This window comes from Poecilia reticulata, chromosome 5 (assembly GCF_904066995.2).
Source record: "Poecilia reticulata chromosome 5, P_reticulata-male-v2, whole genome shotgun sequence".
Taxonomy (NCBI): Eukaryota; Metazoa; Chordata; class Actinopteri; order Cyprinodontiformes; family Poeciliidae; genus Poecilia; species Poecilia reticulata.
The window spans coordinates 25,152,636-25,179,839 of record NC_088834.1 but is presented as its reverse complement, the minus strand read 5'-3'; the positions used below and the strand labels follow the sequence as shown (position 1 = coordinate 25,179,839).

Genomic DNA, 27,204 nt, shown 5'->3' with positions numbered 1-27,204 from the left:
ATTTCCCAGAGGTGCATTTTGAACAAATCCGATGCATACCCATCCTAAATCTGCAACACATACGAGCATGACACATCTTGTGCTCAGCACAGTTCCACAAAACCCAAATTTGTCACAGATTAGCGAGAATTGTGGGGCCGTACAGCTGCACGCATCCTGCGGGAATATCGCCCGCTCAGCCTCTGTACGAACTAGCGAGAGTGTGACTGCACTTGTTGAAGAATTCCACCTGACACGTCTGAATGCCGAGGGCTACGCGGTGTGAGAGTGGATGTGCTTAAGCAAACCAAGCCAGTGAGAGTCTCGAGAGCCGACACATCCCCTCAGAGCTTGTCGAATTGCAGCTGGACCCTGTTCCCATAAACCTCTGCAGGCAGCCAAAATCTCAGAGCTGGGCAGTAATGTTCCTGACAAATTAAGACCTGTTTAAATGGGAGAGGGGGACTGGGCGGTAAGGTTGTTGCTAAGCAGGGTTACGGCATGCTGGCAACAGGTCTAGAGAGATACCGCTGACTGAGGAGATGCTTCTTCTCAGCAAGTTGGTTCTCAGCATATCTGAATATTGAGCTTTTTTTTCTAAGCAGTTTTGAAAACAAATTCAGCGACTTATGCAAAATAAAATTTAATTCCGTTGTGAAAGAAATGTAAAGGCAACTAGTTGCTATGATCCTCATAAACTCACAGGTAACAAGAATCTGAAAAACACTGTGTATCACTGGACAATGTATGATTGGAGAGTCTCTGTTGCAAAATATAGATGTAGTTATTTAGAGCATCTCATTAAGACAGGTCATGCATCATTACAGTTCCTAAAAGTAGCAAACAATATACCCAAAACTTATCAATAGAGTTGCACAATGTTTTGGATGTCAATCATCATCAGAACATTAAAAGGACTGCTTGAAAGCAATGTTTGATGGGATTTAATTTTTCATTTCTCAGATATTGCTGGTCTGCAGATTTATAATATACATTGTCATTTGATGGGGACATCATGTAATAGTACTAATCCTGGTATTATGTTCTTCTTTATTTGTCCAAGTAAAAAGATTGATAACTGAAAACCAGCTATTATTCTTTGGCTTGGACATCTTCTGAGAACGCCAAAACTGGCTCTTTGAAACAGAACTTGGATAAATGTAGAGGTAAACTGCATTTCTTCATCCAATGCCATACAATTAATCAAGACTGTTTGCATGTGCATCCGCACAGCACACAATGAAAACCTCCTGCAAGTGTAAAAGCACGAAAAAAAAAAAAGAAGCTTTTAACAGTTTTAACTGTTATTCAATAAAAGCAGTCAAGAAAAGTCGGGTTGTAAAATGCCAACAAGAAAACACAGATGGAAGACGAGCGCTGTAGTTTTATCGCAGTAACTTTCATGTTTATGAGGCTAGCCACAGTAGCTAGAGGCATTTCCTTTAAACGATTGTCATGCCAGACATTTAACATCTGTTGTAGTTAAGTGGTATTTGAATATTGGTCGGTATTGGACACGACAACATTTTTCTCAATATTGCTCCAATATTTTGTTGTGCCCAAGCATGGACTATATTTAATGGCAAAGCTTACTGCTGCATTTCTAAACCTCAGCATTTTCCCGTCCGAACCGTTAGAGCCATGAAACCAACAAACTACGATCAGATTCCCAATGTAAGGTTTCTGACAGAGGGGGAAAAGAATAATCAGAAGAGTTGATCAAGAGCTAAGTGGCATTCACAGAGAGCTTAAGAAGGTCAAGAAAAATATCCGATAAACAACAAATAATTCTCTAAACTCACTGCACAAGACTCCACTGCTGAAGAAAAAACAAGTGCAAGTTTGTTTAAAAATTTTTGTGAAATTTGCAAGTGTGAATGAACATTATGAAGCATTCTTAGTACCAATCTGAAGTTAAAACAAGAGTGGATTTTCAAGCAAGACCAAAGTCTCAAACACACAGCCAAGGAAAGTCTCAACTGGTTTCAGAAAAAGAACATAAAACTGTGAGAATGCACCAGATGATCAGCAGAGACGCACGCAAGGCTTATTTTACCCACTATAACTCTTTGCTTCCTATTTCCAGTGAGATACTTAAATCTTAGTTGAGTTAGGAACAGGACAGTTTGATCGGTTGCAGTCACTGATCGATGACATTAGAGGCAAAGTGCATATTCGCCAGTGAATGGTGATGTGTTGTTATACAGGATGCCCTGAGGGCCAACCAATTAGCTGTTGACAGGAAGAGAGATGTATGGTTTGCCTGATCCGTCTGAAGCTGGGAGTGGGACGTGGGTGAATGGACAGAGAAAACATGGTGGTGCTGAGGGCAAAAGGAAAAGAGGAAAATGGATGGGGGTGCTGCAAGTTTCTCAACGGTGTCATATCGTTCAGTGAAGAAAAGGTATCAAAATAAAATTATTGCCCAAGGTGAAATTTAAAAACTTGTTTTTAAACATCCGGAATGCCACATACAAGACTGTAAGAAAAAAACAAAACATTACAGTTTCAGGCCTAAAAGCAATAGCATTACATTCTTTTTGTTAACATAAGAGACATCTGGAGATGGGAAAGAAAAACACTGGAGCAGCCGTGCATGGGAATGCACTGGCCTCCATGCATTGCTATGGCAGGCCTTGATTAGCCTGGCTAGCTAGTCAACTAATAGTTAATTACTAAGCTAATCTGGATGCTACTAAAGTTTTTATATCACTTATGTCTTCTTTTCAGTAATATCAATTCAACATTAAAAGGGGGGGTGCTATGTATTTTCTATGCACGTAGTGTCATTTTATAGCACAGTCAAGTATATGCTACCTTCAGTCGTTACAAAAGTGCTGTCCATTTAAAAATAATCTATATCCCGTACTTCCTAATTTTATTGTTCTGTTTTTGAGGATGCTGTGCTAGCGTTTCCAACTGTTGTTTGACAATTGTGAGATTCAACTTAACTTTCATATGTTTAACTTGGTGAATTTGACATCAAAATTAATTGTTTGCGATCTGGATATTTTAGTAAAAAAAACAAAAAACTCCTTCTGCTGACGTGATGATAATGATTGTGGCCTCTGAATAATGGTGAGCAGAAATATGGATGGAAAGGTAGCAGGTGCAACTCCGTCTGACTGTCACAAACACAAGGCACTTACGCAACTCTGTTGGTTTTTATGACAGACGGATGCTGTAAGGAAGAGGGAGGTTAGCCTGTAATTATTGGGTGATCCCTTTGCACCGACATGATTTATCTGACTTCCACTCCCTTAACACTCTTTTTCCACCTGAGGTAGCAACAAAATATTTAATCTGACTAAGGTGTTACTTGTTTTCAGACTGGGTTTCTGATATGTAATGAATTCATGCAGGACAACTAATAAGAAAAGGTTAGTGACATTTGGCTTCCAGGTGAAATCTATGAAAAACTTTAAAAGTTCACACTATTGCGATATTATATAATAAAGCTAGGGCAAGTAAGAAGAAACATACAATGGTGATTTCCTCATCTCAAACTATTGAAATAAAATCCCACAACAGTGGTCGGTATGGCACAACAAAAAAAGTAAATGATAAACGTCTCATGTTGTTCACAAGTCGACTTATTGCCTACTGAGGCGTGGCGTCCCACTCAGGTCATTGAGGTTCTGGGGATACTGAGTTAATGATGCAACCTTGATTGTTGTCCATAAAGATGAAATTAGGCCTGTGTTGTTTATGTAGAAACACAATGACTAGATTAATTATATTTTTTAGATAGTGTTGGCTTGTTACGGCACCATTCATAAGGTTCAGGGTGGTTCTGCATTAACTAGACACACAAGGTCCTCCTATTGATCACTTGTTAGGTGTCGTCTTGGTCTCGTGATGTCAAAACGTGAACAGCAAAATGAGGAGGACCGCTTAAATACCAATTGTGATTGAACCAGGAAATGTATTGGTTGATTCATGGATCAAACAGGTCATGAATTGTTGATTGGTCCTCTTGAACTTGATCTTGTTTATTGATTCTATAGTTATGATTCTCCAAGCTGCAAATTCCAAACTGTTACAAACAAACAAACAAACAAACAAAAAAGCAGCAGTGAGAGAAGTTAAGGTAACCAAAGAACAAGGTCTCATTAGACAGCAAATGAAAACCTTTATGGAAAATTATAAGTCTATAACTTAATCCATAACAACCAGTAAACCAGATGAATGATTGTTTTACAGTTTTTTGGAATCACAAATTGAATTAAATCAGAATGTAACAGTAATATTTTTGGACTTTAAGCTTTTCACGTCTGTTGACAGCTTCCATATATAAAAGAAAAAAACAGGACAATACCACCAAGAAACATTATGAAAACTGTTATTTCTAGAATCTCAAATTGTCGCCTGCATGAAAAAGTTTAACTCTAAAGTTCAGTTGTGGTAGTTGGTGTAATCAAGAAAAGAGCGTGCACTAGAGCCAGAAATCTGAAAATATAGCCCCAATTGTGAATTTTTCAGTCAACTGAAGTGACCAAATGGGACAAACATATATCATGTAGCACAGAAAAGCCTTCAGTGTTTTCCTGGTCAAGTCTAAACTGAGAAGAAAGCCTATGTAGGGACTGCAAGCATGTTAACCAACTCTTCTAAAACTAGAGAACTCAACAATACGGTCACATGTTGACCTAAGAAAAGTTACTCAGGTAAGTTTGTCTTGGAGCACACTTCCCAGAGCCTCCTGTTCTCCTCATTACGAGTGGACGCACTGGGGTATCGTGACACAATGGACTAGAGCCATGGCAATATGAATGCATAATTGTACACAGAAGAAGAAAAAAATGGGAAAAACTCCAAGAAACACCAATAATGTGAACAACAGACAGTCTCTGAGAAAGGAACCACATTTATATGTCATTTAACGATACAGTAGCCGGAAACCCTTAATCTCTGGAGAGACATCTGTAATGAAGTGTTTGAAATCATACAATGATGAAGTGGTAAACCAGGAGTGTCATCGGTCTTCTAGAAAAGGTCACCTCAACCTGTATGCAAACCTCAATAGCATTCGAAAAGATAATCCATCTATCAAGCACATAGGCAAAATGGTAAGAAGTTTTCAAACAGAACAAGGATCTGTCAAGTCGATGGCACTGTGCTGCTGTATTTGCTTTTACCATAATGTTTTGCAATTTATTATTCTGAATATCACTTTTAGAAATAGATGCACCTGGAATATTGGCCGGTAACTGGAATCAAACTATTTTCTGCCTGATCACACTGACAACACTCTTCAACGTGGAAGGTAGAGGAAGGATTCTCAAACCTAGTTATTTTCTGTATCAGTGTGGTGTTTAATATGATGTAAGACGTTATTTAAAACAAAAAAAAAGGGGGAAAAAGTTTGCGTTTCCTAAAACGTAGCCTGCACTTGATTCAAGCTGCCAGGGAGAAAGACTTTTAGCAGGTAACAGGAAGGCTGAAGGTTCAGTTTACAGCAATCATTTCTATTTTGAAACATGCTGAAGGGAGTTTCTTTTCGGTCTTCCCCGATGGATAATGAGGCAAGCTCTGGTTCTTTAGCACCAACAGTTTACAAAAAGAAAAGCAAAAACATTTCAATGTTCTAAAATTCTAATTGTGTAGGTAATCTGTTTTGTTCCTCTAAATTGTTAAAATAGTAGCACAAACTGTAGCATTAATCACTTAAATAATTGCATATTGATCTTTGTATTCACAGTCTGTGTGTCGCAGACAATAACTTCGCAGCACCGAAACAAAGACTAGCAGGTCTTTTCCTTATACCACACACACTCTACAGGTCGCATCATGTCAAGGATCAAACCTATTGAGGTCAACAGGTTTTCTCTTCGACTACTGAGTGATTGCAGAGTAAACAGATGAGATAGCACCAGTAGCTCCTTTTAAACACTCACTTCCTCCTTTTAAATCAACTTGGCAATCTTATTTTACAGGCAACAGCTCCACTGCGTTCCAGAAGGAGAGAATGTTCTCATTCTGAACAATTTCTAATCACAAATCCACAATAACAGCTACTGTAAAAAAAAATTACCTTTACATTGCAACTCTGTTTCACTGAAATACACTGAAAGAAATCTAAGTTCTTCATGCATAGAAAAGAGAAAAAAAAGTAATGTATCTATGTTGCTTAGCATTTCTATTCCACAACCATTTCTTATCTTCTTTGAGATTTGGATACAGACAGCTAACGTGACAAAAAAAGAGAAAAAAAAAGAAATCTATACTACATATGACCAAAGTCATATCGGTTAATACGTTTACGGTAATTTCCAACCAACAGGCATGACTATTCCTGTTTCCAGTATAATCCAGTCATACTTCTTGCATTGTCTAATCCAGCTGTGTTGAGCATTTTATGGAAGGAGAGGATTTCTTGGTGAGCCTGGACTCCCAGCAGCTGCTCTGAGGGCGTTCAGCGCTAAGCCGCAGCGCTGGCAGAAACCCTGGCTACTTATCACGTCACAACAATGTTCTTTGCCTGTTCTTGCTCACGCTACAATCACAAATGCTGGGATTCTTATGTCACAAACACAAAGCATTGCCTAGTGTTGATGGACTACGATGTTTTACGTTTTCACAAATGAAAACGGTGTGTGGTGCATTTGTGATTTCTCCCGGACCTGCTTGTGGTGTTCTGCTGTTGTCTCTCTGTCTGCTCTTTGCTTATAAGGGAACATGTAACCTCGGTGTGCACACAGAAACCGGATATTTATGGACGGGATGTTGCTTCACCTTTCCCAACTGAACCTGCCTCAAAGACACCAAAGGCTGGAGCCTTTAGAATAACATGCCATGCAGGGTTCACTGCTGTGATCTGCTGCGTGACACACCTGTTTAGACGGTTTCCACCGCAGCATCCCAGCAGGGGAAACAGAAACCCCTCACCGTTCTTTAAGGAATTCGAACTCAAACATCAAAATGACTCAAAGGTCAGGGCACACTTGTGACTGCCCATACAGTTAAAACCAGATATAGACAGGCCTGGTAAAAAAACACCAGACCCTTATTCTAACGCTTCCCTTCGACCCACAGCTATTGAGAAACGATTGTTTGCTGGAGGCGCGGACTCTGTTAAAGTTTTTAACTTTTCCCAATCGCTAACGATTGGCCAAGACGAATGTGATACGCTAGTTCAAAGCTAAAAGGTTTTACCAGGAAAAAAAACGCTGCAAAGAGAAACGTGTTGAGCCGATCGAGGTAGCTGTTTATATCAATTTGATATTTGGAAGCGTGGTCAACACAGACTATATGGCTTCGTTCACTCCTTCGAAAAAGTGTTTTTTTTCTGGTAAAACAGCACAGAAAATCTCCAAATGAGATTATGATGAAACACCTCAATCTTAGTTTCATCAGACCACAGGACATGTCTCAGGCGGTGTGCATTTTCAAACTACAATTTGGCTTTTTTGTGTTGAAGTAATGGCTCCCTCCTGGCTTTCTGCGCATGTCAGTACAAAACTTTTGTCACTGTGGTTAATGAAGCTCTCTTACCAGCTTCAGGCAGCATCTTCACAGGGTCTTTTGCTTTTGCTCAGAGGTTGATTACCACATTTTCCACCTAAACTTATTCGTCTTTGGTATGTAGAGGTTTCTCCTGAAAGGGCAAGATGGCTGAAAATTCCTATGGTGCACTTCTCTGTTTGAATAGACAACTTGAAGCATCTGGAAATTGTTTCCCAGGATGATTCAGGTTGGTATCTTGGCTGATATCTTTAGATTTTCCACTATGTCACGTAAAAGAAGCAGCGACTTTGAGATGTGCCTGAAAATACATATTTTAGTATGTGTAAAAATCTAAATTGAGTAGAAATAACATAATTAGCAATAGTCAAGAAGAAATGGAAAAAGAAAATATTCATAAAGTTACCTTTTTTTGTCACTATTTTGGCGATTAACAAAAAGAAGTAATTAACTTATATGAACAAGAAATTTTAGGTCAGAAAGTAAAAAAGTTGTATTATGCAACTACGGTTTCATCTGGAAATAAATACAGCTCCACCTTAAAAAAAAAAAGCCAAAATAATAATAAAAAAAGGATGTAAGAATACAGATAGCAATTCTAATATAATCTGGTAGGTGACTCAAACACGCAGAGACTATCAACTAACCACGAATGAGACCAAATCACTGAATGATGTACAGCAAAGAATCACCATTAGATTTGCAGGATCCCTTGTAGCTGGTTGGATCTCAGTCAGCCTGTTGCTAAAAATCAGAACCAAAGTCAGCCGGCTGAACCTCCCCTCGACTAACGCAGGGAGCACACAAGGAGTGATCTGGGGCTTAGAGAGGAGATGAAGGCCGAATTAGCCGAGGTGTGGTGGGGAGGAGCTCTGACAGCGAGGTGTTTCATAAACCATATTTTGTACCTCAGGTTGCCAGGTTCCAGATGTTTGGGTGGAGAACCTCTGACGCTGATTAGGAAATTTATGTACACAAGGAGAATACATCCCAACAGATGGGATTTTTATCTTCCTCGGCTGGCTTAGTTTCAAAATTTGAGACAAGGTCACAATGGGCCTGAGATGTAGACAGAGCAGCAGGCGCCTTGGTCTACATCCTGTCAGCTTCACTTTCACACCGTCAGATCAATGAATTACTGCCTTAAAGCCCATCTCAGGCTCATTACTCACACACTCAAATTGTAAGAGTTCTGCTTAAATTCAAGATTACCTGGCAGAGATTCAGTTCAGAAAGAAAACGTTAGGAGCTTTCTAATAAACCCCTGAACATAAATGTCATAATTCCAGCATAATGACGGAGCGACAGAAGCTGGTGCGAAGAGTCGGTGCTCAATACTAATCTTCTCATGCCCCCTAGTGGCAAGAAAAGAAATTACTGAGCAGCAGAAGCCGTGGGAATTGCAGCAAATTGACAAACATCATATGACGATGGAACATGATTAAGAGTCTTGATTAGACTTGAAATAGTGCCCTGTGTATTTCAACACAATAAAAACAAATTAACATCCAGACGACACCAGCAGCTCGCAGCGGAACCGGGAATTAAAAAAAAAAAAGTTCCGTCCTAAAAGTCCTGAGCAGCGTCTGGTTGGTGTTAATTTAATAGGTCCTTGTTTTCAGAGGAGAATAAAGTCATTTTGCGCGGCACAAATTTATTCACCCCGATCTGAATCTCATTGATTTCATGCTCTATTCAGCCGGAACACAAAAGATGCCGACTCAGCAGAGAGCTTGACAGTTTCTTTTAAGGAAAGGGTGTACCAGAATGAAGATTAATGCGCTGCAAAAGTAAAAAGAGCTGAATGCCTATTAGTCAATAGTTTTGAATAAAACTCTGCGTCTCCGGTGCGGCGTGTTGTGTAAAATTAGCTACTGTTGCTGCAAAAATCTACAATGCCGTGGGAAAAGTACTTACCCCCTTACAGACTTCCTTTTGTTTTGTCACAATTCAATCCTCAAAATAATATCTAACAGAACCTGAGTAAGTATCAAGCGCAGTTTTTATTTATTGATTAAGGAATACATAAACACATAAAACCAGCCTGGTCAAATGTGGGAAAATGTTTTCCCCCTGGACTTAACTGGTTGAGCGACCTTTGACAGAAAGAGCTTCCATCAAGCAACTGGCAATAAGTCTTTAAGGTCGCTGTGGAACCTTGTTCAAGCTTGAACAACCTGTTTGCTGTCAGGCTGCAGGTTTACTGGAGAATTTCTAAAAGTAGAAAGAGAGGCAGACCTTCTAGTTATCAGGTTCCTCTCCTGTGCAACTGGCTCACAATTTTAGTCCACGAGGCAGACACCCTGTCTGCTTTTAAAACCAGGCTTAAGAATTTCCTTTTGTGATATAGCACATAGTTAAAAACAGAGTGATGTTTGCCCAATTATTGGAGGTAGAGTGTTCAGCCCGATCCAGCGAAGGGGAATTGAATCCTCCTGTTCTCCTTACTTCTGCCTCTCTCATGCGTAAATTTAATGGCTCAGGTTATCCTGGCATATTTCTGTATGTGTGCCGCTGTAGCCTTAGGCTACTGGAGGACAAACTGACCACTTTGGATCACTCTGCTATTTTCTTCTTCTACTACTCTCCAATTTGCATTATTTGCTGATATTTCAACTGCTAACTCTGGTCTGGCGTCCCTGTTGATGCCTTCTTGGAGGAGGGCACTGGTTGAGATAATGCTGGAAAAATTTAAAGTTCTGCCTCTCCTGCTATTAACTTAACTAGAAAGCAGTCTTTTTTGTAAGCTCTGAATCTCAAACCCCCAGCCACTCGTACTGAGCCAGGTTGCCCTGGACGTTTTCTTTCTGGACCTTTCTGTTAAAGGTGAGTTTTTCCTCTCCACTGTCCCCCCATGCATGCCCAACATGAGGGATTGCTGTAAGTCAACGGCAACGCAAGCGATTATCACTTCTTGCACGTGCAGTAGGAGTAAATGTTGAAGTTCAATAACTCGATGCAATCTGCTGGGTTTCCTTAGACAAAAAAAAAAATCGTTTAACTGATTTGAATAATGAATTGAACTTGATGCGCTGTTTGATAACTGGGATGAACGTGTGACTGAATTGTAAAGTCTCTTGGTACTGTATAAATAAACCGAATTGATCAATATCTAGATTCAAATCCAGATATTGACAAGGCTATTCCAAAGCCTTCATTTTGTTTTTTTGTATAAATAGTTTTAGCCAATCAGAGGCGAAGTTTCTCCTTAACTTCACATCATTCCCTTGCTCCCAAATGCCTCAGAGCTTCATAAAATGGTTTTCAGATCAGTTTCTGACCCGATCCTAAAGCAGCTCAGCGGCCCCAGACCATCACTCCACTAACTCTGGTCTGGCGCTCCAGACCAGAGTTAGTGGTCTATTAGACATTATTTTGAGGATTGACTGTCAGCATGGTGTTCTATTTCTGAAACGCTGTGCGACCTAATGACCTCCTGAATTGGGTTGCTGATGTGCCACTGGAGTAACTTTGTTTCCTCCATCCATGCCTAATAATTTTCACTGTCATTTAAAAGAGTCCCAAAGTTTTAGAAAGAGCTTTGTGACACTTTCCAGATGCAAGTGACTTTGTTTTTCATCTGCGTTGGAATATCTTTAGGTTTTGGGCATCGTGTGTTGCTCTTTGAAATGTTTCGTTCAACTTCAACTTGTTAGGCAGGTTCTATGCAAATCATTTCTAAGATGGTTATCAGGCATGGGTGAGGATTGTGGCTCGGCGTTTGCACAAAAATCTCGGATAATTACAGGTAATACATGATTTAATTATAAGAGGTGGCCATTATTATTATGTTTTTTAATGAGGGCCAAGTTTGTTTGGTCAGCTTATGAAATTGCATTTTTGTATTCATTTGGGTTATTCCCAATATCGGAAAGAAACAAACTCTGTGATTGAGGCAAATACTTTTTCACGGCACTGTAAGTGGATTCCAACACATCCTCCGCTAATGTGATCTCGTGTCCATCTGAAATGCTTCCTGAAGACTTTCTAATGAATATAAAGCACAGAAAAGTCCCCAATTAGCGGGACAGCGAGGAGGTAAGGCGCCTTGGCGCACCACACAAACAAACTTATCTTGACAGGGTCTCCGGGCTGAAGGAGGTAGATGCAGCCGGTGGCGGAGAAGGCCCCAAAGAAAATGAATTACCTTCCTGACAAACGTCAAAGCCAATCACGGGCGAGCATCGTCTGCCGTTCCCGTGCCCCAGATCCCCGCCGCCGCCGCGTTTCATCTGCCGGTGTTAGTATGCACACGGGCCGGTGCGTCAGCCTCCAAATGTATTCATTTATTCAGAGCCCCTCGGAGAAATCACAGTGTCTTGTTGTCCTTTTTTTTTTTTTTTTTCCCCTCAGCTGTCCAGATGGAATTTGCGTGAATAACATCAGTTTAGTGAGGCAGAAAATAAGTACAGGCTAGCACAGCGAAGGGGACTGGATTACACCCTCACACAACTCCCCCCACCTCCACAAAAAAAAAAAAAAAGACAAGTGTCACCTTCGCATACTTCAGTCTGTCTCCCCTTTCTCCTCAGTTTCTTCTCCAGTGGCGTTGAAACTTGGCCAGGAGAGGGGGCGGGGAGAGGAGGTCACAATTGTTTTAATATCATCACACACGGCAGGTGCAATTAAACCAAGCGTCACGATTCAAAGAGTGGAGGAAAAAAAGAAAGAAAGCACGTGCTCGACCGCGTAGGGAGAGGGGCCCGCTCCTCATTTATTCTCCCTTTGTTTTGCATCTATAACGGCTAATTGCATTAATATTTCAGATTCACCTGGAAAAGCACCAGACCCATCTTGGACGAGTAATTGAGATGAAAGTGAGGGGGAGAAAATGTGAATCAATATGTCCAGCTTCGATAAAGCCCAGGAGAAATTAAAATGACTTTAATCACAGCAGTGGAAAGCCTTGATATCCATCCCCAACCAAAAAAGAAAGAAATCAGCAGCCAGTTTTTCAATAGACTGAGAGCTTGTTTTTACTTATTAGTGCTGAACTGAAAAGCTTCTATATGGTGAGCTATACAGTTACTAAACTTTACCAGTCAGACAGACACTTTGCCTTGCAAAAAGTATTCATACCCCTTAAGATTGTTCATGTTTTCTCACATTAGAACTGCAAATTTAATGTTTTTTTTACTGGAATTATGTGCCATAAACCAAACAACCTAGCATGCATTGGTAAAGGGAAATCACTTGGCTTACAAAAGTTGCTAACACTTTATTTGAAGGGGGATGAATAAGACTGACATAACACCTGTCATGAACATGACATAACACCTGTCATGAACATGAATAAGCCTTCATGAATATTTATGACTGTTGTCATGAAGCGTCATTCAGTAAATTATGACACTTTTAATACAAAGTTGACATTATTCAAAATATCTTTGTTATGACAACTTGACATTAACCAAGAAATCATTACTGATATAAGTTTGTTATAAAAGTATTACTGATTGCACTTTAAAAATTAGGTAACTTTATGTTATTAAAGGTAAAGTTTAAACTAATGATTTCTTGATTACTGTTTAAACTATTAAACAGTAATAGTTTAAACTATTACTGTTTAATAGTAATAGTTTAAACTATTATTATTATTAGTTTAAAATATTACTGTGTATTATTGTCCTTCAACCCCAGTTGTGCACTACTTTATGCAGGTCTATCCCATAAAATCCCAACGAAACACAACATTAGGTAAATGTGTGAAACAGAACTTACCTCTCTGAGGACCGTACTGCCGTATCCTCTGTAAAGACCTCGAACACCCTATGTAGAAAGACACACTGAATTTGAAACAGTTTTATACTAACACAGTGCAGTACCCTGAACACCACATTTCCATGCTGAAACATGGTGGTGGCTACATTAGCTGAAAATACTTAAAAAGCATTTACTTTAGTTATTTCACATTTCTACATGCACTAACCAACCAAAACATTAAAACCACATAACCTCCTCCTGTTGAATATCCACTGGAGGGAATCTTAGTGGCTCGGACTTATTCTAATACATTTTACAGATACTCCCACAGGTTTGGATCCGAAAAGTTTGAATGCCAAGTAAACCCTTTGGCTTCATTGCCATGTTTCTTCTGCTTTTCTTGAGCTATATCACCTTACAACCAGACTCACTGTCTTCCCAGGGGAAGCCACTGGCAGTCCAGGAGCGAACTGAAGTCTGCAGAAATGCTTCATTTTCACATCGGAACTAGGAGAACCGAACAGATTGCTGTGCTGACAAAATAAATCCGGTTTGCACTCTTTACCTGCCACTGGTTTCTATTGCTCTGCTTACAGTACAACTTGCACAACTACTAATGATGGCAGTTCATCGCTTCTCCACTAATTTGTCCTCCTTGAGCCAAAGTCTTATTTTTTTTTTCCCAGACTCAAACTTTGTTAAACTGGTGAGCGCAACAGAAATATTGCAAGTTAGAAACAAAACACAAAAAAAAGCATTACGATTCAGCTATCCGTTACCTCCTCTCTGAGAGTGGCCAGCAGCATGTTGTAGGTGGTGGATGAGGGAGAGGCCTGGGTTCTCTGCTTCACCACTTCTGTAGGCACCCGGATCAAACACGCCACCTGGGAACAAAGAGGAGTCCATCTCCGCTCAATGAGTGTTGCTAGTTCACTTCTGGGTGAGAAAAAAAATAAAAAATAAAGCACCCTCTAGTCTAGAAAATCATCACTGCAATATCTGTGTGTGCAATATCACAATCGCAAAGGACTGGATTTTATTTGTAGAGGGGCCTTGCAGGTTGTGGAATCCTAAATTCTTGGAATGGAGAAATTCATCTCCAGAGCTTTATGGAGATGAATTTCTTTATTTATACTTAACTTGAGTGTCTAGAAACTCTTAACTCGTATTTTGAGCGTTCATGTTTCTCTAAGCTACATAATATAAAACACAGGCATAATTCTTTTATCCCCTCTCAATAACGGAAAAGACAAGCTGACATGCTAATAAACTAAGGTAACCTTACTAATGAACTGAAACAGGTCATAACTAGCGCAACAGCTTCTCTGCTAAACTTGTACATGTCAACAAAATAATATTTGAAAAGAATAAAATTACTAAAACTGTGGAATCCGTCAACATGCACAGTTGATGGATTCTACAGCTGTCAACGGAGGTTAAAAAACCCCTCCTAATTTCACACCTGCAGAGCTGACAAGAACAGAGAGGACCCTTAAGAATACAGCAACATGAAAAAACTGTTTACATCACAACTGCTTGGAAAGTCCTTTGTGTCTACTATCACAAACATAAATATGCAGGATTCGTTTAAAACGTGTGCTTTGGTCAACTGAAAAGAATGCTGAATACTTCAGCAACAAATGGATTAGGAGTGTAGCAAAGGTTAAACATGGAGCTGTATAATGAAGTGAACTGCAGTATAACCGTTTTCTACAGTTTAGTCACATGAGATTCCTTGGATTTAACATTTGCTAAGACGTGACATTTTAACTCTGTACAACATATTGCACAGTTACTGTTATATCACTGTGCAACCTATGCATATCGTGAAGAACTGCCTGGACTGCAAAAAGTGATAGCCAATTATTTAACTACGATGCATTCAGACCCTCCTTGCATGTAGTTGGTAATGCAACATAAAAAATATTTACAAGAGAAATAGGTGGTAAAGTCAGTTAGCTACCTTGTTTTAATGTGAAAATAGCAACTATAAATAACATCATGTTGAGGCAATCACTTAAATTATGTGAAAGACAGTAGGAGCCCGTTTTGTCTTCTAGAGTACCTTAGTGCCTGAAATACCAGTAAATGCTAAATAAAAACGTGGTGGACTCTGTAAGAAAACTTAAAACAAGTCTTTGTTTTTCAGTAGGGTGACGATCTCAAACAGATGATTAAATCAACCCAAAAATGGAAAAATCAACCTTCGTCCATTGCTACCTAGAGAGGACCTAAAGACCGTCTGCTAAGAAAGAGGAAAGACCTTTCTATGATGCCGTCTTTGACATGTTGCAGGAGAAAATTAATAGCAATACTACTGATAAAACCAGCAGTTTTTCATCCACTAAATCAATTTGCTCAATTAAAAGTTGGATCTTCTTAAATATTTCAGTGTGCAGCCATGCTGCTGCTTCACCAAGGAAGCCAATAAGTGTCAGCGGTGCTTTATTTCACCCTCCTGCTGTACATGACAACATGACATCTGACCATAATACGGCGTGTGAAGGGAGCGCTCGCATGTAGCAGCCAGACGAGCGACCGCTTCAGTTAAGAGTGCAACTTGGCCGGCCAGCAAACAGCTACAAACAGGCGACACGACGCAGGTGCGGCGGCTGGCGCGTCTGCAGAAGGTCATCAGGCCGACCGTGTATCTGTGTCCAGAGAACATGCTCCTGTCAAACACGCTGATAGATTCGGACACGCGCTCGCACCTCGGTAACCGCGCGCTCTGCTCAAGTTCCAACCCATCCACCATATGTCAACAAAAATATGGACTGCCAACAGCTAGTGAAGACAGACATGAATATTTATGCCTCCTACAGGCGGACAGGCAGGCGGGCGCAGCTGCCCACCTGGCGACTTGATTTCCCCATTTATCCTGCATCGGCGTGGAAACGCCAGCTAACGGCGAGCGGTTCTTACGGAGCCACTGCCGGAGCCGCCCTCCTACCCTCCTACCCCCAGAGACCCCAGAGTGGCGCAGATGCCCGTTGGCTGGTCCCACCCTCTCCACGGTGGAGTTTGGTGAGGAGGGATGGAGGGCGCGATGAGATGAAAAGCGTCATTTTCTTTACCCTCTGTTGCTCCTTCTCGTTTTAGCGGCACTGAGAGCGAAACATAAGGCTCTCTGGCCGTGAGGGAGAGGACAGTACCCTGACAGCTGTTGGAGGAATCATTTTAGACAGGCACTTATATTTTCTACCATTTTTTTTTCCAGTCTGCCACGAAGGAAACCTTCAGAAGAGAGGCATCAGAAATGTTAGAAGCGTAGACACGGGAAATACAGGTTGACGATACGAAAAGCAACATTTTTGCGATACGGGTTGTGATAACAATAAAAATGACGATAAAAAACGATTTATTGCTTTTTTTTTTTTGTAACTGTATGGATGCGAATGCATGGCACAGAATTCATAGCGGCACAAACACAAATTCTGGTCTTGAAAAACATTCCCATTTGGAACAGGAAGTTAGAAGTGTGTATAAAAAAAATGCACATAGTTACTGCATTTAATCACATTTTATAATTTACTGATATTTGCTGATGATCTCGTGGAGCAAACAGTGGAGGAAAGAGTAAAAATAACACGTCAGACAATATTGTCAATGTTTTTAACATTCATTGAAATGTAGAGAAATGTTATCTCGGCAACAATTTTTTTAATTATAAACAATAAACGATATGAGAGATGCCCACCCCATACAGGACGCATAAAGCTGAGCATGTAAAAATCTTTGGTCGACAGAATAAAAACTTCATATCTACTAAATTGGTCCAATTCTCTGACAGTACCTTGAACATTTATTTATACCCTTTGAATCCTACTATATTTGCTCAAGTTGCATCTCATCAATGTGTTTTATGTGGTAAACCAAGACAAAGTGGAGCATAACTATGGAGAGGAAATAAAAGGATACACGGTTTTGTTTTGTATATCATTTGTTCTTTATCAATACAAACCTGGAAAGTATGACATGCATTCATATTCGTCCGTATTTACTCTAATACGTAGAAAGTGACCTAATAGCAACTGTGCTAAATGTATTCTCAACAGTTTTAACAGAACTAATCAGCTTCACAAAAACTGCCTAGTGTGGCAGGAGACTGTCTCTGGAAAACATGGTGCTGGCAGCATTATGCTAATGGAAAGTTGGTGACAGTTAATATGATGATGAATGGAGCTCAAGACAGGGCCATCTTGGATAAAAATCTGTTGACAGGACAAGTCTAGGTTGTGCACTTCACAATGCTGGACGTGATGTGCTACATTTTTCTACTTTGTGTTGGTCATCAACATACAATCTCAATAAAATACATTGGGTTTTCTGTGACAAAAATTTATAAAAAATAATAATTAAAAGCATGTGAATCCTTTTCCAAAGCACTGCGATATTGGCCTTTATAGCATCGGTCTTTCTGCAAAGCTGTGGAGATTCTGGCCCATTAATTCGGTACACAGTGAGAAGATAAACCTTCATTTCTGTACTTAAATGAGCTCAAGGAGCCTCTGTGAAGAGTTATGTGCAGTTACCCATTAATATTTGTTCATGAGCATTAAAGTGGTTAAGGTGCAAGTTAAAACGTGGTGCAACACTGCCACCAAGGGGCGAAACTAGGACCTGCGTGGCTTCGTCGTCACTGTAGGCTAAAATCCAAGTGTTAAATCTCGTTTGTGGTCAAGTTAGCATCTGCAAAACACTCCGCATCATGTTCCTCCAAACCAATTCTCTGAGAAGGCACTTAATAAGGCCAGTGCACAAAGAGAAAGTGGCTATGACAAGTAATTACTGATGTAATTGTCCAAGGGACTTGGGCATTAAATATGAGTCTCTCTTGCTTCTGGAGCAGGTAAAAAAGAATGAGGCAAAAAAAAATTAGTCCTAATGCATTAGAGACACTGTTTATTTGGCTGGGAGTTGTTCCGGGCGGTGAGGAGGAGGAGGCTGCAGCTGTATTCCTTTTTTATTATTGTTTTAAACATGCAATTGTTACAAACGATGGAGATGGTGAGACACAAAAATCTAGCATGGCATGCATGTCTTAATTCATGTCAATTTCAGCATTTTCCTGTAATTGTTTTAGTTTGTAATTGTTTATGTCGTCTATCAACTTTTCCCATCAAATGAATGAGACCAACACTGCTCCACTTCATTTTTTTTTTCTAATTACACCAAAGCCTCCTCAAATGCTACTCTAACCACAAAATGTTATTGGTTAAACTGCACTGAAGGTAAACAGCAGACCAACTATTATAATATACATGTGTTTAACTATTAAATTCATTGAGACACTCCTGACAATCAATACAAAGCAGGAAGTATGGAGTCACGAAGTAAATAAACTGGCACAATTAAATTCTGATGGTAGCTTTACATTTATTTACTTATGTATGATTTTAAGATTATCTATTTATTTTTGGCATTTCTGGCCCTCCGTAGAAAACTTCTTGCCACCGTCTGTCTTTATCTTGCAGGTGTTGAACTGCCTGTTGCTTTCTACCGACCGGCGCTGGCTAACCGCTAGCTGAGCAGGTGTCTGTCAGTCGTGTGCGAAACCTCTGTAAGGAAAGGGAAATTAGCAGTCTCGCAGCACGTTAACAGCATCACCAGTGAATCAATCAACAGAATGAATCATTGCATTTCTCCATCCTCTCCTCCTTCACTCTATCCCTCTTTAACTACTTGCACGCATCAGGACACAGTCAGTCAGGATCAGGATTGCCATCTGGCTCCAGATCAGAAACAAGCATGCGAGCTGCAAGCCGAGACGAGATTGAACTACTCCAATTAAGTTTCAATTAAAAGATTAATTCCAAACTCCTGATGTCACAAGTTTAGCTAAAAAACTGAATAAAACGTATAAAAACTGACTGCAGCACCCTAGGCTGGCGATGAGGGAAGAAGGCCAGAGGAGAAGGGGAAAACGTTGTGAAGTAAAACGGGATAATGCGAGGACATAGCGAGTCTCCAACTCTGAAACAACAGCCAATAAATCACAGAGCGAGGAGCTGCTCAAAGGCAATGCATGGATTATTTCTCAGTGCCAAGTTAAGTGGTTGCCACTTTGTCCCCCCACCCTTAAAAAAAAAAAAAGGGAAAAAAAACCCTCCTCCTTCTCACTGTCCCCTATCTTGTCATGTCACACTGTATTTTGCTGAACATCCTCCCGCCGACATGCGGCGGCGAAGGGAGGGGGTTGCAGATGCGAGAAAAGCCCCGCTGCCTGGCCTTGACAAATGAGCTTTCAGGGCAGACGTCGAGCGAATGGGAATGAAGATAAATCTGATCTAATGGCTAGATAACAGCCTGCGAGAGCCTGACAGACGCCATCAGCTTACACATTCTTTATAGGAGCGTCCCACATCTGCAGCCGCGCGAGCACCAGGACACTTCTGGAAGGAGACGACGGAAGAAGGGGGGGGAGGGGGGGCACTTTCTCTCGCCGTCTCGAAGACCGCCACTTTCTTCCTCTCCATGACTTCTGACCGTCCTTTTCTCTAACCTGTTTCCTTCTGCTCTGCTTAGAAGTCATGTATTAGAAGTTAATAATGAAATAGGATTAGTTTAAGAGGTAGAGTAAATCTTTTTCCGTTTCCTCTTTTTTCGTTGTTGTTTTTAAAGAAGCTATCCAGAGGTGGATTTTATTCTATTCACAAATGAACATTGATACTAGAAATGCAGTGGGGTGTTGAAGTGTGGATTATATCTGCAGGACCTCACATAGGTTTAAAAATCAAGCTAAAGAAAATTACTTCAAATTCTTTTTTGTGTACTTGATACGATGACATCACAAGAGGTTGATGATTACAAAGGTATTGGTAAACGTTAGCAAAAAAGAAATTGTCTAAAACATTTGTGTATCAAGGTGGGATTTTTTATTCTGTGACAACTAAGGGACTATCAAGCTAAACATTTAAATACACTAAATGTATTTAAAATACTAATACTAATAAAAAATACTAATACTAAATACTAATAGGTGTAGCAATGGTAGACATATTACAGTTTGGTACATACTCTTTGTGCCACACTGAATAATCCAATAAGTTCGAAAAGTTCATATTTCTTATTTTTTTAGATGCAATATCTGGCACATTAATTACTTTATCAAGATGTTTGTGTTGATATTTATTGCCAATTTTGGCAGGGTGCGTCCTCCATAATGACACGTTTGGTCAAAATGTTAGCATAGGATAAATTAAATTACTTTGAAGTTGCTTTGATAACTTTAAAGTGAACAAGTTGTATCTGATTTTTCGGTACAAAGATTTTCTGAATGAATACATCCATTGTTGCCCTCTTACTACTGACTGCCATTACCGTTTACCTCCATCTTAAAACAAAAGGAAACAAATCAGTAGTCACTTTAAAGTTAGATTTAAAGCTGCTAATCATTAAAATCCCTTTCACTGGATCCCACAATGACTTTTATATCTGGGTGACTCAAGTTTTTCCATCTTTACTTCCTGTAATCTGTCATTTTGTCCCACTGGGTAAAAACAAACAAGCACATAGTAAACAAGTAGTAAAACTCCATCCATTTGTTTTCAATACCTGCTTAATTTTTTATCAATAGACCTAGGCTGCAACTCATTTCATTTTAGCACTAAAATGCATAAACAACTTCCTCTTTAATTATCTGACTCATTTTAAATGTGTTTACAAGTCATTAAGGCTCTAGACCCAAACGATCCATTTCAAACGCTTTCACCACTTTGCAAGACTTATGGGGGGGGGGAAAACACACAACTTTTGATTAAAATTCTTTACCAATGACTGAAGAAAGGCAGAATAATAAATGGCTGATGTTGCATCACTGCGCAGGTGTTAAGGCTCTTTTTTTTTATTTAACTCAGGGCAACGCTGGGGTTGAGCCTTTCATGGATAAGCCTGCAGCTTAGACTCTCAAGTCGAAGTCAGTTGCCAGAATTCAGTGGGATAGCGTCCATGCTCTGTAGCTTTGTGCCTTTGATGTGAATAAATCCAACCTTGAGGTTAAAGGCGATGGCAACCTCTGCCTCACCTTTCACATTCATCTCACCCGTGACCCGGGCAGAAGCGGGCAAGTTTCACCGGCTGTTAACTGCTCCACTCCTGCAGCACTTTGCAGCTGATCAGGATGAAAGTTAGAGGTTGTAGTCAGACAGTGGCATGTTGTTATCCTCTGGACTGGGTGGATCGTTGTATAAGTCACGCTATGATAAACCTGACTAAAGAAAAATACCACAGTTGCACACAATGACTTTAAAGCCTGTATTGTTCTGAACTAAAATAGAAAAACAACAATTATTCCTTCCATTCGATTTTGACTGATTCAAATGCGAAAATAAGTGAATTAAGTATTTGCTGGAGGTTGTATGAGAGAAGAAGTAGTTGTGTTTGTGAATCCAACGGACCGGTGCATTTATGGACCTAAAACTGTTGGAGTGAGTTCTTAAGTTTGATGAAGTTAATGAACAGCAAAATAAAAAAATATTTTTTTTTTCTGAATCTCTTCGAACAATGTTAGCTAACCTTAGCATTGTAGCTAATTTAGCAACTGGAGTAAGTCAATGTTAGTCAACATGCTAGTGATAGCCCACCTGCTATTGATCTTATTACAGCTAACCTTAGCTAATTTCAGTTAATTAGCTAATTCACCACTGTTTGCATAGAACATGGAAATCTATGTGCTACTGATAGCATTTTAGCTAACCTTAGTGTTTTAGCTCAACCTATATGCTAATGTTTGATAACTAAATGGAGTAAGTCAATGATAGTCAGTATGCTGGTAAAAGCCTAGGTGCTACTGACATGATTTAGCTAAACTTACTAAATTAGAAAATTTACTAACATTGCTATCTATCACATTTTTTTGTTGTTTTAGTTTTAATACATATACTTGATACATTGCCCTGTTAAATTACCCTGCTAAAGCTTACTGTCCAAAGCGTCTTAGCTTGTAATATTCGTAAATAGTCAAACTGTAAAAAACATGAGTTTTCTACCAGCTGACCAGCAGGAGGCAGCAACAAGTGGGAGAGGGGCAGCACTCACTCCACACTCCCAACAGTCTACGAAAGCTCAATTTACTTCGCCATCTTGTCATTTTCAGTTCCATATTATTTTTTCCTGCGTTTGTTGAAAAGAAGAAATGGCCGACTTCACAGTCTGTTAGACTCCAACCATCAAGCGATAACATTGATTAAATGAAAATTCAATAGGAGAGGATCCTGAGGGCAGCTACGCCAGGAATAGGCTATGGATTCTGTCACAGGATGTAGCCTTTTATCTCAGTCAGTAACTTCTTCAGCTTACAGTTAAAGGTTAATGGAAACAAAGTCATGAAAAACTGAGACCAATGGGGAATTACTCATAAAACATAGCTAGTGTTGTGGTTTGTTGCACAGGAAGCCAGAGCCTACATTTTGTGGGCCTGTATGCCATTGTTCTTAATCATTTGGATGTCCAGCTCCAAAATATACACACCAGAGTGAGGTTTTTCACTTTGGCAAGCATTTCTAAACATTCTGCATGCTGAAAGAAAGTGCAAGAGCCTAATATGTCTTCAACCAATAAAAACAGCATGGCGGACAGTTTTTTTTGCGTGTTTTTTTTCTTTAGTGGGTTTGAACTTGCAGCTTTTTAAAACCTCAGTTCTCAGAGACAGAGTGAGCATCCCCCCATTGGGAATCATTCCATGCCATGAACATGCAAAACTTGGCTAAATTACATCTATCCAAAAGCTATGAATACTGAAGACCAAAACAGCCCCCCATCCCCGTACCCCCCTTCATGCCAATCTGAATACCAGCGGCCCACATATGGCTCGAGCGCCGGGGCTCGCTTCGAGCAACTGGGAAAGGACGGGCTGAGGAAATTGCACCGCTCCTCGTGGGTTCTCGAGCCTAAATTCCCCAGACTAAATTGGCTGGGTTACTTCTCTGGGAAAGCAGATGAGTGAATCGGCGGTAATGAGATCTTATTTACGCAGCTGGCGGGGAAAACACCGGAACAGTCCTGAGGAAGCCCCCTTAACTCGCCCAGCTGGACCCTGGAGGCCCACAGCCAAAAAAAACCCACTCCCAGCCCTCTCCTCCCCCCTGTTCAATAAGAAGCCTGTGAAATTTAAAAGGCAGTAACATTAGCACGCATGCCAACGGTGTTCATCTGGGATATACAGTGGTGGGAAAGAAGCGGCGAGGGCAGGAAGACGGAGGAGCAATAACAATTGCGACAGCTGGCCTTCTGAAGATGGAAGGCAAATAAAAACAAGCTAAAGTGAGCACAGTTAAGGAGAAATCCACACCGGAGGAGGCAAAAAAGCAGGGAGAAGGAGGGATGGCGAGACTTACTATTTCTCCCAGGGAGGCGGCCAGCATGTGACTGACAGGTGCCGTGCGCGGCGCTGCGAAAGCTCCGCTGGCGCCGAGGAGGGACTTGGTGCACTCGTAGGTGACAAAGAACGCAGCGGCTGAAACCAAGCAGAACCGCAGTCGTTTAGGGTCCATTAGTCAACCAGCATACAGCAATTAATATTCCTCGCCGTCACTGACAGTGGGGAGACTGTGAGGTGTGCGTCTCTGCATTTACAACACATCTTAGCGCCCAGGAAATGATACGCGTCTTATGTGGACCGACTTTCAATTTTAGTTTGTTTTTTTTCCACAGACCCAAAGGCTAAATAAATCTATCCCGACGGTATAAGAAATTTAAAAAAGAGAGAGAAAAACTCCAATATCTATTTTTCTTGTCAGTCTCTGCCTCATTAACAACTGGGAAAGGCCCGAGCTTAATCATATCAACTCATTAAAAAGAAAATTTATTCAGCTGTTGCCTGGATGGCTTATTGATCATCAATTACCGCTGCTTCCACTCCCACATTACAGCCACCTCATAAAAGCAGTCTTAATATATTGTTACTTGGAAAGATTTTTGCAGGAATAACTACAACTAAAGTCTAAGTGGAAGTATTAGAGTTTAGGCATTTATACTTTGCCTAAAAGTTGCCAGATTTTTAATCAAAGGAGTATTCATACCCAATTTTCTCGTTTTCTAGTCACAAACTTCAGGGTGTTTTGAGGGTATTTTAGGCGACACACAAAAAAAACAAAGTAAGATGTAACTGTAACGCAGAGTGGCAAATATGAACATAGTTTAAACATGGTTTTCAAAACTTTTTACAAATCAATTAAGTTTTCAAATTTGACCAAATGACCAGTTTAAGGAGACTTTTTTCTGCCAACATGTTTCTTTCACAGACCTTCAGCTTAAAGCACTTTAGACAGAGGAGTTTACCTACCAAAAGCCAATGAAAACTTATTTGTAGCTCCCTCTTCATTCAGTGTAGACTAGTTTAAAAGCTGCATGCAAAAAATAATGCATATGTGCACAAACAATTTAAGAAAATGCCTTTTAAAAAAAACAACAAAAAAACAGAAAGCACTAATTTCTGCTGTGCACTGGTAAAATATCTGACGGTGCTCTACGTTCAAAAGGTGAGAAAATTATAGCATCGTGTTTTTTATTCATATCATTATCTCACATTGACATAAATTCATAATGCAGTATTAATGCCCTTTGTTACTACGCATCAGCAGCTGTAGCTTTGACTTGTTTACATGCAAGCAGTTTTGATTCTTACAATAGATTACCAAGTTCAAAATCTTTAACGTCTTACCATTGGGGAAGGATCCGACTGCGGCAGACGGCACCCCGGCGTAGATCCCCCTGAAGCCCCCCGCTTTGTGGAAACCCTGCTGACTCTGCAGTCTCGTCTTAATGGTGTCTAATGGGAATAGGGTCAGATCCACACACATCCCGGCGCAGCCTCCTGCCTGAAGACAGGCACCTTTTGAGATGCAATGTTTTTTTTTTGGGTTTTTTTTAAAGCATACACTAGAACACTTTATCCTACTATAACTGCATATATTTCACCCTATCTTCATATTAAACGAGCAGTTTTTCTTAATGAAAACGTGTGCTTTACACAGTTAAGAGAGAATACGTAAAAGTGTTTGTTTTGTAAGACTGTCACATTTAAGAATTGTGTTCTTTGGCAGCTGCTTCACAATATTCCGTCTGTCTTTTAAACACGACTCAGTGAAAAAAGAAAAAAAAAGCATAAAAGCGTCCGTCTTACCACCAGAGACGCAATGAACTGTCGTCTCTCCATTTTCCCTTTACTCGGCTCTATTAACACTCAACCTCTCCGTAAATTTACGACTACAGCGCATGTTTATCACTTCACTGAAACCAAAACATGCCGGTCAAGGACGCAGCCATATTGGCTAGTTTACTTCCGCATGACGTCATGACGCTGCACTGTTCTCAATGCCTGATGGGAAATTGTGTTTTGGTTTTTTTTGGTCAAGGAATTAGCTTGAATATCGGCGGGTGTGCGTGTCCTCAGTTATAACGTGCTGTGATAAAATAAATACAGAGTAGACTTTACTAAATTATTTACATTTTCCACATTTGTAATATCACAACAACAAAACTCGACCTACCACCCTAATTTAGTTTTCTTGAATATCTGGACGACTTATTGGGCAAAAATAAACCTTTTTGTGGTGTTCTTTTAGTATATATATTTTTTTAATCCATTACTTGTATATGGCTGCAGTTAGATTTATGATTGTTGTAACCAAGTTTTATTTTGGAAGACTTTGATTGGGTTATGGATCTGTGCAACTGTTGTTTGACTGGTAAAGTAGTTTTGTTTGTACATCAGCCATCGCTGAGGTCCAAACTGTAATAATGACGTGTTGTTGATCTGATGCTGGAAAGTTTGACAGGTTGGAGCGAAAACCTTTATTTTATCTTTATTCAAGGCAAAGCGAACTTGGATAACCCAGATGAGAAATTGACAGGCTAGCCTGAGAATCTGATGAAGTTGATTGATCTGATGTTGGGATGCCCTCACACTGAGCTTGCTGTCAGTCTTTCTGTCATCCTTGCTATGCTTACAAGTCTTCTGTGTGAGGGTCACGGAGAGTAAGAGAGTTCTGCTAAGTTCAAACTCCTACATCTTCTAAAAGTTATTTCACGACATAAAAAGAAATTCCAAACCATAACCCAATTTAGTCATTTATTTGTATGACTATTTATTTACCAGTTTTGATTCCAGTACTTACCAGATAGCACAGTGGAACTGTAATGGACCCTAGTTACTTTCATTGAACTTTCCAGAACTTCTTGAAATCTGTAACTTTCATTATAATCTACCGTTACTTTTCTGGAACCTACCAGCAGTGTTGTGGTCAAGACCACCTAATCCGAGACCAAGACCGAGGGAAGTTGAGACCGAGTCAAGACCAAGACCAGGACACAATAAAATGGTGAAATATGATCAAAATTGTTTCTCAAATTGATCTGAAAGATCCATATTCCCATAAAAGCACCTAGATATTAAATACTTAATAATTTTTACCAATATTAAAAGCAGAACAAGCTTTGTTATGCTTTGCTTCCATCTTTGTGCTACAATCTGCGGTAGTCTCGTGCCATCCCTAAAAAGATAACGCCCTGGGTGTTTCCCCATATTGCTCATGTCAGAAACCATCACTGTCTCCACCATTAAACATAGCAATTGAGGCAATGCCCTGATGGTAAATAACGCTCAACTATGAACACTGACCAAGGAGCAACAAGCAAGAAGCACAAGGTGCTCACCGTGACTGTTCTCTCCCTCTCTCCCTCTCTCCCCTACATGAAGCCAGGTAGTCTGACATCATGGCAGACATTACAGCTGCCACTTTGAACGAAAACAATCATAGAGCAATGTGCATGCTCTGCGTGCTCTTTCGTTCTTGTGTTTTATTTATTTAATTTATTAATTAAAAAAATATCAATGTACATGATTAAATAAAAATAATGATAGCTACTGCGTACTATGCAATGGCTATCATTATTTTATTTAATCATGTACATTGATATTTTTCTACTGCAGAGTATGCAGTGACTATCATTACAAGAACAAAGAACGGCTCTCAGTGACACTCCACTCCTATTTTCTAAGTAAAGAGCTGTTCAGAAGAATCGAACTGTTCCTGAATGTTGCAGACTTTTGGACACAGC

The 27,204-nt window shown here is 40.0% G+C and overlaps 1 protein-coding gene across 1 annotated transcript in view; it reads right to left on the bottom strand.

The window, feature by feature from the left end:
- The window catches only part of slc25a26 (solute carrier family 25 member 26), a 62,900-nt gene extending 37,458 nt beyond the window's left edge, over window positions 1-25,442 (bottom strand). Inside the window, exons 1-5 of the mRNA XM_008409561.3 lie at window positions 25,268-25,442; window positions 24,806-24,962; window positions 23,481-23,599; window positions 13,926-14,030; window positions 13,165-13,212 (exon numbers count right to left, since the gene is read on the bottom strand). Coding sequence (XP_008407783.1) covers window positions 13,165-13,212; window positions 13,926-14,030; window positions 23,481-23,599; window positions 24,806-24,962; window positions 25,268-25,300 — 462 coding nt within the window. The 5' untranslated portion in view covers window positions 25,301-25,442. The remainder of the gene's footprint in view (window positions 1-13,164; window positions 13,213-13,925; window positions 14,031-23,480; window positions 23,600-24,805; window positions 24,963-25,267) is intronic.
- Between the last annotated feature and the right edge of the window lie 1,762 nt (window positions 25,443-27,204).